Below are 14651 nucleotides of genomic sequence, written 5' to 3' on the forward strand. Positions count from 1 at the left end.
TTAGAAAAATTAGAAAATTTAGAAAATTTAGAAAATTCAGAAATTTAGAAAATCAAGAATATTTTGAAAATTTAGAAAATTTAGAAAATTAAGAAAATTTAGAAAATTTAAAAAATTTAGGAAATTAAGAAAATTTAGAAAATTTAGAAAATTTAGCAAATTTAGAAAATATAGAAAATTTAAAAAATTTAGAAAATTTAGAAAATTTAGAAAGTTTTGAAAATTTAGAAAATTCAGAAAATTTAGAAAATTTAGAAAATTTAGAAAATTTAGAAAATTTAGAAAATTTAAGAAACGTGAAAATTTAGAAAATTTATAAAAGTTTGAAAGTGTGAAAAATTTAAAAATTAAGAAAATTTAGAAAATTAAAAAAATTTATAAAATTTAAAAAATAAAGAAAATTCAGAAAATTTAAAAAACTTAGGAAATTAAGAAAATTTAGAAAATTTTGAACATTTTAAAAATTTTGAAAATTCAGAAAGTTTAGAGAATTTAGAAAATTTAGCAAATTAAGTAAATTTAGAAAATATAGAAAATTTAGATAATTTAGAAAATTTAGAAAATTTAGAAAATTTAGAAAATTTAGAAAATTTAGAAAATTTAGAAAATTTAGAAAATTAAGAAAATTTAGAAAATTTAGAAAATTTAGAAAATTTAGAAAATTTAGAAAATTAGAAAATTTAGAAAATTTAGGAAATTTAGAAAATTAAGAAAATTTAGAAAATTTATAAAATTTAGAAAATTTAGAAAATTTAGAAAATTTAGTTTATTTAAGAAAATTTTATAAAAGAAAATTTAGAATTTCAGAAAATTTTGAAAATTTAAAAAACTTAGAAAATTTTGAATATTTAAAAACTTAAGAAAAGTTTGAAAATTTAGATAATTTAGAAAATTTAGAAAAAATTGGAAATTTTGAAAGTTTTAAAAGTTAAGAAAATTTAAAAAATTTAGAAAATTTAGAAAATTTAGAAAATTTAGAAAATTTAGAAAATTTAGAAAATTTAGAAAATTTAGAAAATTTAGAAAATTTAGAAAATTTAGAAAATTTAGAAAATTTAGAAAATTTAGAAAATTTAGAAAATTTAAAAAATTTAAAAAATTAAGAAAATTTAAAAATTAAGTAAATTTTGAAAATTTAGAGAATTTTTAAAATTTAGAAAATTTATTGAAATAAGAAAATTTAGAATATTAGGAAATCAAGAATGGTGAGAAAATTAAGAAAATTTAGGAAATTTAGAAAGTTTAAAAAATTTAGAAAATTTAGAAAATTATAGAAAATTAAGAAAATTTAGAAAATTTAGAAAATTTAGAAAATTTAGAAAATCTAAAAATTTAGAAAATCTAAAAATTTTAGAATGTTTAAAAAAATTAGAAAGTTTAAAAAATTTAGGAAATTTAGAAAATTTAAAAAATTTAGAAAACTTAAAAACTTTAGAAAATTTCGAAAATTTAAAATATTTAGAAAATTTAGAAAATATAAAAAATTTGGAATACTAAGAAAAATTAGAAAACTAGGAAAACTTTGAAAAATTGAGAAAATTTAGAAAATTAAGAAAATTTAAAAAATTTGAAAAATTTAAAAAAAATTGAAAAATTTAAAAAATTTGAAAAATTTAAAAAAAATTGAAAAATTTAAAAAAATTTGAAAATTTAGAAAATTTGGAAAGTTTTTCAAATTAAGAAAATTTAGAAATCACAGAACACAAAAACATAAAAGTTTAAAATATTAAAAAAAAAGCTTAGAAAATTTCAAAAAATCAAGAATATCCATTATTATAAAAATTTTAGGAATTAGAAAAAATAGAAAATTCAAAAAAACTTAAAACATTAAAATCATTTTAAAATTTCCAGAGTTTAAATATTCCTAGGTATTTTTTTGCTTTGAAAATTGAAGATTATATGAAACCTAAAAAAGTTTTTAAAGAAGTTTTAAAAGATTGAAAAATATCGTTATTCGTTCAAATAAATTTTAATGTGAAAAGTTATTTTGCAAATAACTGAGCTGTTTGATTCACGATTATATAAAAATATTTTTAATAAGTTTTTTTTACTTGAAAATGAAAATATTCGGATAATGCCAAATAAACATTCTGAGACGCTGTTGAAAGTTAAGAAATTTATTTGCCTGTAAGTCTTCAACCGATTTCTTCTCTTAGTTTTCTAAACATGTAGGTATTCTAAAACTAACGGGTTATAAAGTATCTACACAAATCCTTAAGCTTTAGAGTCACTTGTTTTGTTTTGTTTTCGACTTAACTTAATTGAAAAAAGGGATTTGCTCAATTTGAGCTACACATCGTATCACAGGTAAAATTAAATTTTACCAATTTTTCTTCAACTGTATTCACTTTAAATGGGATGGGAATCTCTTAAGTCTATAAGGGATAAAATTTGTTTTCAAAAATGTCTTTTTTTTCGTTTCGTTTAAAAACTTGTAGTCTTAGCGTGGGTTGATTGCTTTTGCTTTCCCTTTTTTTTAAACTTCGTCCTCGAATGGCACAGCATTTGATACAATAAGTATAGAAACACGTTTGCGATGTCTTTTAAAATTTGATTGAAATAAAATAAAACTTGTGTGTCAAATTTTTTTTGTAAGCTTCTCTTTTTTTGTAAAGGTATCTAATACTTTCTAAGTTACCATATTCTTGTACATCTTATTTCGTTTTTCGAGTTCCTCAAAATGATTTTCAATCCTTTGTAATCTAAATTCAAAAATTATAACAATATTTCAAAATAAAAATAAAAAACAATTGAACAACACTACAGATAAAATATGAAAATTTGTTGTAGTCATTCAGAGTAAATTTTATGTTAAAATTGATTAATTCAACAATCAGCGATTAAAAAAAACTGGATTACTGTTATCTAAGGTTTGAACTCTAGAAAAAGACCTGTTTAACATTTCCAACAAATTTGATGTTTTTCAACTTTTTCGTTTGGGAATCACTATTTTAACTAGTTTTTTTTCTTATTAGGTTTATTGATAATAGCCAAAAATCGATATAAGTGATGTAAGTATACCTACTGGATTAAACAAAATTTCAAGTTTGGCAGCATTTTTGCGATAAACAAAATTACGATCTCAAACGTTTGCAAGTTCAGCCTTTAAATCTTAAACAATCAATCAATCGTGATGAGTACTGAGGGATTATGATGGCGTTTTTAAGATTTAGTTCTAGCGTTATTATTTGGTTAATATAAACTTTCAGCGCTTCTCCGCCACACGATATTAAATTTGTTACTTATTTGCAGGTTTGTGGCAGAACTAGTACCGAATTAAGTAGCTTAGTCTTAGTTTTTGTTTGTATGTTTTGGATTGCTATAATTCGAATTGAATTGTCTTACGTCCTATATCCAGCGCTAAGTAGCTCGTTTTCTATCGAAATTTGACCCTTAAAATCTAGTAAAATTATCAGCCTTTACTATAAGTATAAAACTTTTGCTTAAAATCACTTTCAACAATTGTTCTACAGGGGTTTTCCGTTTTGAGGGGGAGGCTCATTTGCTGAATACTATTCCTCTCGTCTAAAGTTTGAACAAATTCTTCCGTTCATGTTTGAAGATGATTTGAATTTCTCTCCATTATGATACACAGTTTGATTCGGGTCTGTTTGGAGTTTGAATACAAGTCGAAGGCTGCGACCACATTCAAGATTGAACGCAACAGCTTGCACGCAAGTTTTTAGTCACAGCTCCAGCACTCAAAAAAAACTGTACATTGAAAATTATCATGTACATCCGGTAGTTGAGATCACATTTTTGCAGCAATGAATGCAATACCGGATTGACCAGGGACTTTTCCGTGATCTGTGCGGCTAGTACTTTTCCTCTTCCAGTTCCAGCTGCCTCGCGTGACGAATGTTATTCAGTCCGTGTGAGTTCCGTTTGATTGTGGCCGTGTCAGAATCGTTGAATGATTTAGCCAAAACTTTTGGCGTACTGTTTCCAATCGCTCCATTCACGTTGTTCGACTTCGTTAGCGTCGTGTGTCCGTTGGATATTTTCGACCCGCTAGCATCGTTGCGGCCATTGAACGAGGTCTGCCGTTTGGGTTTGTGGTTTTCCGGGAACTGCTGTAACGAAAACTGTTTCAATTAAAAATGAAAACCCATTTCGACGAAAGAAGAGGTTTATGCAGCTTACATCCTTCGTCGGAAGCGATGAGTACTGGTTCGGGTAGGACCCGTAGCAGGGCGAGCCCTGGATCGCCTTGATGCCCTTGGTTTTCTTCCGCATCATGTAGATGGTGGCGAAGACGCTTCCGGCACAGCACATGATGATGAGCAGCACCACTCCGGTGACGATGGCCGCCACCGAGGAAGCTGCTGCCGTGTGGGCGTGGGGAATTTCTGGGGAAGAATTTTGGAAAAGTTGTGATAAAGACTTCCAGAATCAATTCAAAGTTGTAACCCATAAACATACCGTTTGAAGTGAGTTCCACGTGGCAAGAACGGATTTCCCGATCGTTGCCCTGGCACATCTTCTGCTCCGGAGTCGAAACCAAACACTTTCGGGTGCGAATCTTTTCGCCATCGCTGTTGCAAGCCGACCAATCGGTCCACTCTCCCCAACCAAGGAATGCTGAAAACAGGTTAAAAATTGTTAGAATTTAGAGGTCAAACAAATAACGAAGAAGATCTCTACTTACAGTCACAGCTAGGCATCTCACAGGTATCGTATTGGGTGTTTTGACCTTCACAATCGCTTCCGAAGATAACATTCCCGGACATCGACAGGCATTGACGCGTTCTGGTTCTTGTTCCTAGTCCGCAGCTGACGGAACACGATGACCAATCACTCCAGCATCCCCATTCACCTTATAATAAAAAAATCTGTCAAAGTCAAATCAATGAAAATGTCTTCAGTTAACCTACCTTTACAGGGCTGACTATTGCAGGCCCGCGCCATCTTATGAACTCCATCACACTCGGCTCGTTCGCAATTGCGGGTGCGGAACTGTTGACCTCCTCCGCAGGAAACGCTACAAGCGCTCCACGAGCCCCACTCGGTCCAACCATCTTCATCGCCGGAGTGCCCGGACGAGTCACTAGACCTCTGACAAGAACCATCCGTACGACATATCCGAGTTTCTTCCTTTGGAGTTATCTTCAGCATAGCTGCATCTGCCACCGAAGCCTTGCACGTATACCTGAATCGCTTCTCAACGTAACCACCGTCCGGTAAACTCCCATTCGTAACCATCAGCCAAGGAGTCCAGGGACTAGCACGTTTAACATCCGGACAGGTGTGGGAATTGCAAACTTCGTAATCTAGATGACACCCAGGACAATCCATGCCTCCATTCTGCGGTTGGGGATCATCACACTTCCTTCGACGAATACGGAAGCCACCACCGCAAGTAGCGCTGCACTCACCCCAAACACCCCAAGGTCCCCAACCTCCATCGATCGGAGGTTGCTTAGGCGCTGGACACGGCGGAAGGTGGGTACAGTAGATTTCGGCACGATCAGGCCCTACGCAAACCCTTCCCCCGTGAGCAGGCTTCGGATTACCGCAAGTTCGACGCCTTGTTTTAACAGCCATCCCACAGGTCTGAGAACAGGCCGACCACGGACTCCAATCGGTCCAACCTCCATGGACGGTGCAGTTGGTTACCGCAATACTCACTCCGGTGCAACTCTTTCCACCATTCTTCGGCGAAGGATTATCGCAACTCCTTGTCCGACAAAGACAACTATCCGAGTTAGCCGCCAGATCTTCATTTCCATTCGATGCAGCTTGTGGTTGAGCCCCGGCTTGAGCGCATTTGTTCCAATCAGACCAAGCAGACCATCCTCCATCAACCGGAGCTGTCAGCACCGGACACTCGGTAGCATTCTGTATCCAATACCTGGCCAACGTATCCCCATTTGGTGCAATTGTGCAAGCTTCCTGCAATTCGTTCCACCCACAGTACGGATCCATCGAGTTCAAACAGCTAACCTTGGACAGGTGACGATTGCAGTGATGCGCCGATATCCGACTCAACGCTGCATCCGTTCCAACATATAGCGAATCCGTCTCTTTGACGTATTGGATAGTCCGAATTCTCACATCCGCGGTCGGTTCCGGACGCCAGATTTCAACGACGCATGTCGTTTTCGTTCTCGGTAACACGGAGATCTTCTTGATCAGTCCCGTATCGGTGGCCACGTAGATGATGTGGACACGTTCGTGCAACTTCGTAGGAATGATGTCGATAGCAATTTGGTGGAACCTTTCCAATTGTGTGTGGTGCAGCGGTTGTCCGATGATCGGTTGAACGGCTTGATCCATCAGTTGATACTTGGATGAATCCATGAGCGAAGTGTGTCGGGTGGCTGGGTTGGCGTTGCATTCGAACTGCTCCCGATGCTGAGCTTCCTGACGGTGCCAAGCCGAGCCTTGCGATTCCTGGTACTTGAAGGAACCGGCGAAGGCGGCCTGTATCGAGGACATGTTGTAGGCGCATATTGCCGATCCGTGAATGCTGTTTCTGTAAATATGAAAAGGACAAGAAAAATGATAAGTTTTATTCCGCCGGTTTTCCGAAAATGGTTAACATTTTTTAATCATTTGGTATCAAAATTTAAATTTTGTTTTCCAGATTTCCTTTGGTTCGCCCTTTGGTGATTTTTGAGGTCGAAAACCCTAACTTTTGAAGTTCGATTGAGCTGAAATTTTGAACAAGGCAGATTTTTGAGCTAATCCTCAAAATATATATTGTCGGTTTTTTTTTTATTTATTATGCAATTTTTTTCCATTTATTAATTATTGCCCTAATGTATGCATGGATAATATCCATTGGATATGTTAGGGTGTTCTGTTTCATACAAAATCAACGAAAATTTGATGACAATCGAACGATTTCCGGAAACTACTAAGCCAAACAACGTGAAATTTGGTGGACAGCCAGTTTCAAGACAACGAATGGTTTCTGTATTACTTCCAAATCCCAGCGAATTCAGAAAAGGGGGCTTCCATACAAAATTAAAAAAAAATATTAAAAAAATCGAACAATTTTTTGGGCAATCATCTCATATTTATTGAATTGACAAACAAGATTAGACAATTTTGTCAATTTTGTCAATTTTGTCAATTTTGTCAATTTTGCCAATTTTGTCAATTTTGTCAATTTTGTCAATTTTGTCAATTTTGTCATTTTTGTCATTTTTGTCATTTTTGTCGTTTTTGTCATTTTTGTCATTTTTGTCATTTTTGTCGTTTTTGTCATTTTTGTCATTTTTGTCATTTTTGTCATTTTTGTCATTTTTGTCATTTTTGTCAATTTTGTCATTTTTGTCATTTTTGTCATTTTTGTCGTTTTAGTCGTTTTTGTCGTTTTCGTCGTTTTTGTCATTTTTGTCATTTTTGCCATTTTTGTCATTTTTGTCATTTTCGTCATTTTTGTCATTCTTGTCATTTTTGTCATTTTAGTAATTTTTGTCATTTTCGTCATTTTCGTCTTTTTTGTCATTTTTGTCATTTTTGTCATTTTTGTCATTTTTGTCATTTTTGTCATTTTTGTCATTTTTGTCATTTTTGTCATTTTTGTCATTTTTGTCATATTTGTCATTTTTGTCATTTCTTTTATTTTTGTCATTTTTGTCATTTTTGTCATTTTTGTCATTTTTGTCATAAATTTATGTCCTGAGTTTGTGATCTAAATTATTTAATTGAGTTTAATTTAATGGGTTTATTTATAGATTAAATTTTTCTTCAATTTCAGTACAAAAATCCCTACCAACTTCTATCAGAAAGTATGATTCAAAATCAATTTCTATTGCAATGAAACTTACTCTGGCGTTGAGAAGGTCGCATACAGGACGTTCTCTTCCTGTGAGAAAACCATTCCCTGTATCTCGTTGAAATAGAACGGATAATCCCCAGGTAGAGAGCAGTTAAGCCGGGCCTTCATGAACGTTGTCCAGCCGTCTTTCAGTATGTGGGAGCCTCCCGGATCATTCTTGCAGACCCTCGCGATCCTCGAGTACACGATCTTGCCACAGTTGATATACTCCACAGCCGACTCCCGGAACAGGAAGTAGATAAAGTCCCCATTCTCAAAGCTCCCAACGAAGTGAGGATCGTTCAGCCATTTCGAATTGTACTGAGGTGTTCGGAGCATCCGAGCGTTTTCCTGGTACAGATCAGCCCTCAAAATGGCGGGATCCGATCCGGAAAAATCCGTCGTCGTTCCCACGTACAGCTTCCCATTATCCGAGAGGTGGGCAGTATTGTTGACCAGCTTGCTCGACGGACACTTTCCGACACCGCTCTCGAACCGGATGCTGGTCAAGTTCTCCATCTGCCGCCAGGAACAGGACGGACTGAACGCATAAGTTCCACAAGCGTACACCTTATTCCCGTGGCTCTGCAGCACCATGATGTAGTTCCGGCAGGCTTCCTCATTCTGGCCCTTGATGTGGCACATGAAGCGCATGTTCTGGTCCACCTCCCACGCCACCTGCTCTCGCCGGTCCAGGTGCAGCGAAAGGCGGTACAAGTTGTCTCTGGAAAGAAAAAGTTATAGAAAAAATCGGAATGAGTTTCTAGTAAGTTTTAAAGTGAACGGAGCAATTTCAGATGGATGGAAATTGTCACATAATGTGACCTTAAACCGATATGCATTGGTTTGCATTTCCAGACCGCAGACTGACTCGGGGACAATGAAATTGTGAATAGTGGTCCTTAAACCGCAACTTTTCGCGGTCGGTGCCATATTCATAGAGTTGAGGTGCATTTCATGAGTTTGCTGGCCTTGATCAATACCGGGAGAAAAGTGCAATGTGCAATTAATCTTTTGACTAAGGACAGCAACTTTGAGGTGAAATTCTAGTCCGTGGTCGTTGTAGGCTGTGGTCGATATAATTCGAAGCATGATGAAGATTATGAGGACTTGTGGCTTTGAGTGCTGCATCGTAATATTCATGACATACCTATGAAGCTTCATATGACATATAATTTTCACTGAGATCAGTTTTCAGTTTTAATGAATCAGCATAATTTTAACCCTTTAATACATGACTTTTTTTTAAATGAGAATAAAGTTATTGATTCAGTGAAATAATAATATTTTAATTCGAGTAACACAACAAGTGCAGGTTTGAAGTTGTTATTTTGAGTATTATAAAAGTTATGTCCCATCAAAGTTGAAAAATAATTTTTAAAATTCTTAATTCATTTCAATACGATTTTGAAAGTTTCTTCCAAACCTTGTTTATTGGGTGCAGGAAGGTGTTTGTGATTGATGGGGATTACTAAAAATTGTTAGAATTTGCTAATTTGAACAGCGATTTTCCAAAAACCTTTTTTTTTAATTTAATAAATTTGATTTTTTCAATTTTTTTGCACACTTTGTTCAATATCTCACACATACATTGAAATAAAGTATCAAAAATACCATTGGCTACCATATTTTTCTACGATGGATAGTTGATTATCATAAAATTGCAGTCCCTAGTAAACAAAAATAATGGTATATCAATAACTTGATATGCACGTCGATTGTTTGCAGTTGCATTTGTCCATAATCATCCAGATTGTTGACTTTTTTGTAGGATTAAAGATTTCCATTGAGTACTTTTAAAGGAATTAATGCAATATTATTTCTTGAAAAAAAACGTAATTTAGGAGTTAACAAATTCATTATTGTGTGTTCAAATTGTATGATGAAGTGAAATATTTTTGTTCTTGATTCATGACAGAAATAAGGAAAGTTTTATAATAATAAAGAATGGGTGAACGATTTTCATATCAACATGAATAAACGAAATTCGGATTTATCGATAAAAAAAATATCTGTAATTCTATGTGATTCAACTCAAAAAGTTTGTAACAATTACACAGAGGAACAGCAGCTTGGTGTCTATGTTTCAATAACTGATTTTGTAAGATTTTGGCGTCCTGCGTTTAAAACCTTCACAGAATTCCAATAACGCTACATAAAAACCAAAAGCTGATTTTCAATCAAATTACTATCCTCCATTCAGTCAAGGGCTCAGATATTGCCAAGATATTCTCGTATCAGAGACACAACGCTTTCAAAAAATTTAATTCTATAATTTATAGCAACTAAAAAAAAAGATTACTTCTTCTGACATTATTAATGAAAGTAATTGAATATTTGGTATTAAATATTATAATTCATTCAACAACTCTGTTGAAGACTGCGAAATGATTTGACTTACTGTTTAAAAATATCAAAAATTCAATTCAGCTTTATTTTCTATCGAAATTGCATCGAAATTCCCGTTTTTGCATGTTGGAAAAAATAAAAGCTGACAAAAAAAAAGTAATTGAATATTTGGACTCAACGCCCCTTAATTAGACAAAATCAGTTCTGAGATTATTTGCACCTCGGAAAAGTTTAAATTTGGTTGTCTTGTGTTATGTGTGATGCAGTTTGCAGTTTCATTGGCAAATCATGCCAAAAATTGATTAAATTGAGTCATTTTACTTCAAAGTCATCAATCCACATTACCAAAGTCATAAAAGTTTCATGATTCAGCCTTAGAAAGCCTATTCCAGAGGTATCGAGGTATGTTAATAAAATTAATAAAATTGAGGAAATCTTGAAAAAATTTCAAAAATAAGAAATGTTAGCTGTAACTTTGAAAAATCTGGTTAAAAATCTGTGAAATTATGAATTTCATGATTTTCAAACCTTGCTCAACATCTCAATGCAATGATTTTAGACGGAACTTCAAATTTAAAAAAAAAATCGCCGTTTATATAAAACGGCTTTACAACAAAATTTATTGTGATTTTTTTTCGAAAATGGGCACAGAATAAATCGCCATGGTTAAGCTCCATGAAACTTTTAAATGAAAGTGATGACGAAAAAATCATCGCTCGAACAAAAAAAGGTTTTTCTCCGAAAACGGTTCAAAGTTTTTACAAACCATAGAAAGACTATCATAATTATTCGTTTTTATTAAATAAACGGGAAGCAAAACATGTAACCTTTTTGTAAGAAAAAGAATATTCGCTAAACATTTAAAATCAATTAAAACATTTCAATTATTGAAAAATCATCAACATTTGGGATGAACCTATTAAATTTTGGCTGGTTTAATCACCTTAAATAAAAAAAAAGTTTATGCAAGTTTAACATGAATTCGTTTTATTTTTCCTTTTTCAGTTTTGCTTTTGTCAAAAATTTGTCGCTATAAAAAATTGCGTAAAGCTCTGAGAACCTTTTCCTATTACCTAAATTTTATTTTAATGCGGCTCGCCGAAAGGATTCCAAATTAAAAGTGGCCTGTTACTTCAAAAGGTTGCTCACTTCTGCATTAAAGGGGTAAGCAAACAAGACCAAGTTCAAGCAAATAGGTAGCTGTGAAATTTTTTAATGAACCATGCCGTTGATCGAGTTTGATGGCTCTGACATTTGGAGGAATTAACTAGTTTTTGAAGTGATATTTTACATGAAAATCTTAATGTATTGACTGTTTTTTTTATTAATTTCTGAGATGACTAAGCAGGCCGCATTGAAGGAGGGCGTGGGCCTTTGTGGATTATCTATAGGTGGGGCTGGGGACAACCAAAAACTTTAGTATTAGTTCGCTGTATCCATACAGTTGCTTATGAACATTTGTGACGTAAAGCGACGTTGTTTATTATTTAGAACTCATAGCATCGCCGTACTGCGCGTCAGTAAGAAAAAGCCCAAATAAAAGGGTGCTTTGATTGTGATTTTTTAAATAACATGAAACGTTGCCTGTCGTATTTTAATTCTAGCCTAGTTTCTACCCACGTTCAATATTAGAAATATTTTTTTGGCATCAGAAAGATTTGCCAACATAGTGTAGAAACTTATAACCGGACCTAGGAAACAATATTCGGCTTTGCCTCAAAAAGTTACAAAAGAAACAATAAGCATTCAACGATGATTCAAATGTATTGTATTGTTCCACCATTCTTTAACATAACCTGCAACTTTTCGTGAAGAAATTGGGTCTGCCACGTCACTCCTCCAAATACGGTTTCAATACTAAGAAAATCGCTCAAATTGTACGATAGTTAATAGTGTATGATATCTCTAAACGCCTCAAAATACCTAAAAACCGTCAATTTCAAATCATAGAGCATTCTTCTTCGAGAATTTTATGAAAAAGTTTTAGGTTGTAAAAAAGTCCTAATATTATTTTTTTTTGCTAAGGATTGCTTTGATTTGTATAGTGAATCTTAAAATCAAATTAACTTGATATGAATATCAAACTTTTTCACCTTTTAAGGGATTTTTGAACCTCTAAAAAGAACCATGTCAAGTTTCTAGACTCATTTAGAAATTTATTAGAATTTCCTAATACGATTTTTTATATTTACTACTAGCCCTTAGTGATTTTTTTAATTTCTGTCAATTTGATCTTTGGATCTTCCCCAAAATTGAAAAATTGATTTTTTTTTACGACTTCAAAACAAATTTGATTTTTCAGATTTCTTAAATTTCTCTTTTACGAGTTAGATTCGTCGAGTATTTTTTGCAAATAAAATAAAACCATATTTCAAAGCTTCAAAACTCTGTTATTTTTTAATAGAAATCATAAAATGGCACATCAAAACGAAATTAAATTTTATTAGCTTCTCATATTTCAAAATTGTTTAGTAATGACACATGAAAAATTGTAAATAAGCTTTAAATCGTGTTTTAAAGTATCGTCTGCATCATCGAATATTAGCAAAAAAAAACCATTATATAGCCCGATTTATGATGCAACTAGTATGAAGACACCAAGAAAGGTCAACTCCTCTAAGAGTTGTGAAAGAAAAAAAAAGTTCAAAACCATCAACAAGTGGCAAGGAATATTCGCAAAAAGCAGCAGTATCAACGCAGATTTTTGAACTAGGATAGCTGGAGGCTGATGATGTTCTCAGTAAGTATATTCAATTTAAAATTTTTATTTTTTTTTGTTAACTTCACTTTATACCAACATTTTTTTTTCTTTACTTAAACTTACAGAAGGGGTACCATCAGCTCCATGACTGCAGTTAGTTAGAGCAAGTTCACTGGTGTTGGGAAAAAGTGGTAGAAATTTTGACATTTTGAAAATTTACCATGCAAAAATGTTTTCAAGATCTTGAGGCGTTGTATTTTCTTACAACACTGTTTCTATTTCAGCCGTATGTGATAGAAATATTGCTATTTTTACATCACAGCATGCGAAAATACAACACGTGTTGTAAAGAAACTAGATGGCCACAGATCTTGAAAATGTTTTTACATGGCAAAATTTTCAAAATGTGCCGTTAGTGTCAAAATTTTCTACCACTTTTTCCCAACACCAGTGAACTTGCTCTTAGATCAGTTGCAAGGTTCGCATAATGTGGAAAAGTTCAACAGTATCGTATTGACGTTGAATGTGTAGTAGACTAGTTCACTTTTCGGCTTTTCTCGCTGATCACAACGCCACTTATAGGGTTTGATCCTCATTCATTTTCAAGTACTCTGGCCAAATTTGAGCTCATTTGAGTAAATTTCCAGCGTGCGCTAGGAGTTTTAGTAAAAAAGTCAATTTTTCTCAAAAATATCGTAGATTTGTTCTAGCAAGCTGTTGTTAATTTAAAATGATAGTTTTATAATGCACGGTGATTGGTATGACAAGCATCGGTATGGATCTGTTTTAGATAATCGACTAAATCAAACCGAAAAAATTTAAAAATTCATATACTACCAACTTGTACAGAAAATTTACTTACAAGTTGAGAGCTAAAAATTAGCAGTAAATAAGAAAAAAAAATATTTTCAAGAAAAACTTTTTTTAAAAAGATAGCCTAATTTATAACCTTTAATTTGATGTATAACACTTAATTGTCGAATCAGTACGAGCAAGAGAGAAGAAGAGTTGTAGACCACTGAAGAGTTGTAAACCACAACACAAAAAAAATCATCGAATTCTGAGATGGGCGTTTTTATAAGTTCAATTTTTAGTTTTTAGTTTGCATTTTATTCAGCATAGGATTTCCACTTAAATTTACCATCAATTATTAATATAATATAATAGAAAACTTTTTTCTCTTAAATATGCACGAGTTGCAATGTATGTACGACTTGTAGGCCTTATTATTACCCGGCATAGAAATTTTTTTATCAAATTCTGAGATGGCATTTTAAGAGAAATTGAGTTTTTGTTTTTGAAATGCATTTTTCTCAGTGTAGGATTTCAGCAATATATTTTTTTTCTCCTAAAGTTCCATCATTTTTCCAAAACTCTCTCATGAACCACATTTGTGTAGGAATAGTAATTTTGGATCTAAAAATGTTAATAAAATTTTCGCCTTAAAAGTTTGACCCCTTTCAAATGTTAGTCTAGATTTTTTTCGTATTTATTACAGAGGTGCCAGGTGGTTTCATCAAAAATCTGGACAACGCGAATCTTAAGATCAGGATTTTTCAGGACACCTTGATTCATGGAGATAATAAGCAGCTCTGTTTTGATTGCATAAATAAAGGCGCAATACAGATACTGTAAACGCCTCAATTTATGCTACAGCAGTACGCAACATTTTGACTGGTATGCAATTCATATCGAAAAATACCATTTAAATATCATCGGAACCGACGATTACCAACTTTTAAATGGGTTTAACAATTTTGTTTTGAAAATTCTTTATTTGAAACGGCTCATACCTTTAGACTTTAAGGAGCCAAACTCGTTTTGTTTGATTAC

The 14651-nt window shown here is 33.0% G+C and overlaps 1 protein-coding gene across 1 annotated transcript in view; it reads right to left on the reverse strand.

Moving 5' to 3' along the window:
• Window positions 1-2101: 2101 nt before the first annotated feature.
• The window catches only part of LOC129751861 (semaphorin-5A), a 325193-nt gene continuing 312643 nt past the window's right edge, over window positions 2102-14651 (reverse strand). The window contains exons 2-7 of the mRNA XM_055747610.1: window positions 7779-8492; window positions 4875-6475; window positions 4649-4816; window positions 4423-4581; window positions 4144-4349; window positions 2102-4073 (exon numbers count right to left, since the gene is read on the reverse strand). Of these exons, the coding sequence (XP_055603585.1) occupies window positions 3816-4073; window positions 4144-4349; window positions 4423-4581; window positions 4649-4816; window positions 4875-6475; window positions 7779-8422 (3036 nt within the window). The 5' untranslated portion in view covers window positions 8423-8492 and the 3' untranslated portion in view covers window positions 2102-3815. The remainder of the gene's footprint in view (window positions 4074-4143; window positions 4350-4422; window positions 4582-4648; window positions 4817-4874; window positions 6476-7778; window positions 8493-14651) is intronic.

The sequence above is a fragment of the Uranotaenia lowii genome, chromosome 3 (genome assembly GCF_029784155.1).
Source record: "Uranotaenia lowii strain MFRU-FL chromosome 3, ASM2978415v1, whole genome shotgun sequence".
Lineage (NCBI taxonomy): Eukaryota > Metazoa > Arthropoda > Insecta > Diptera > Culicidae > Uranotaenia > Uranotaenia lowii.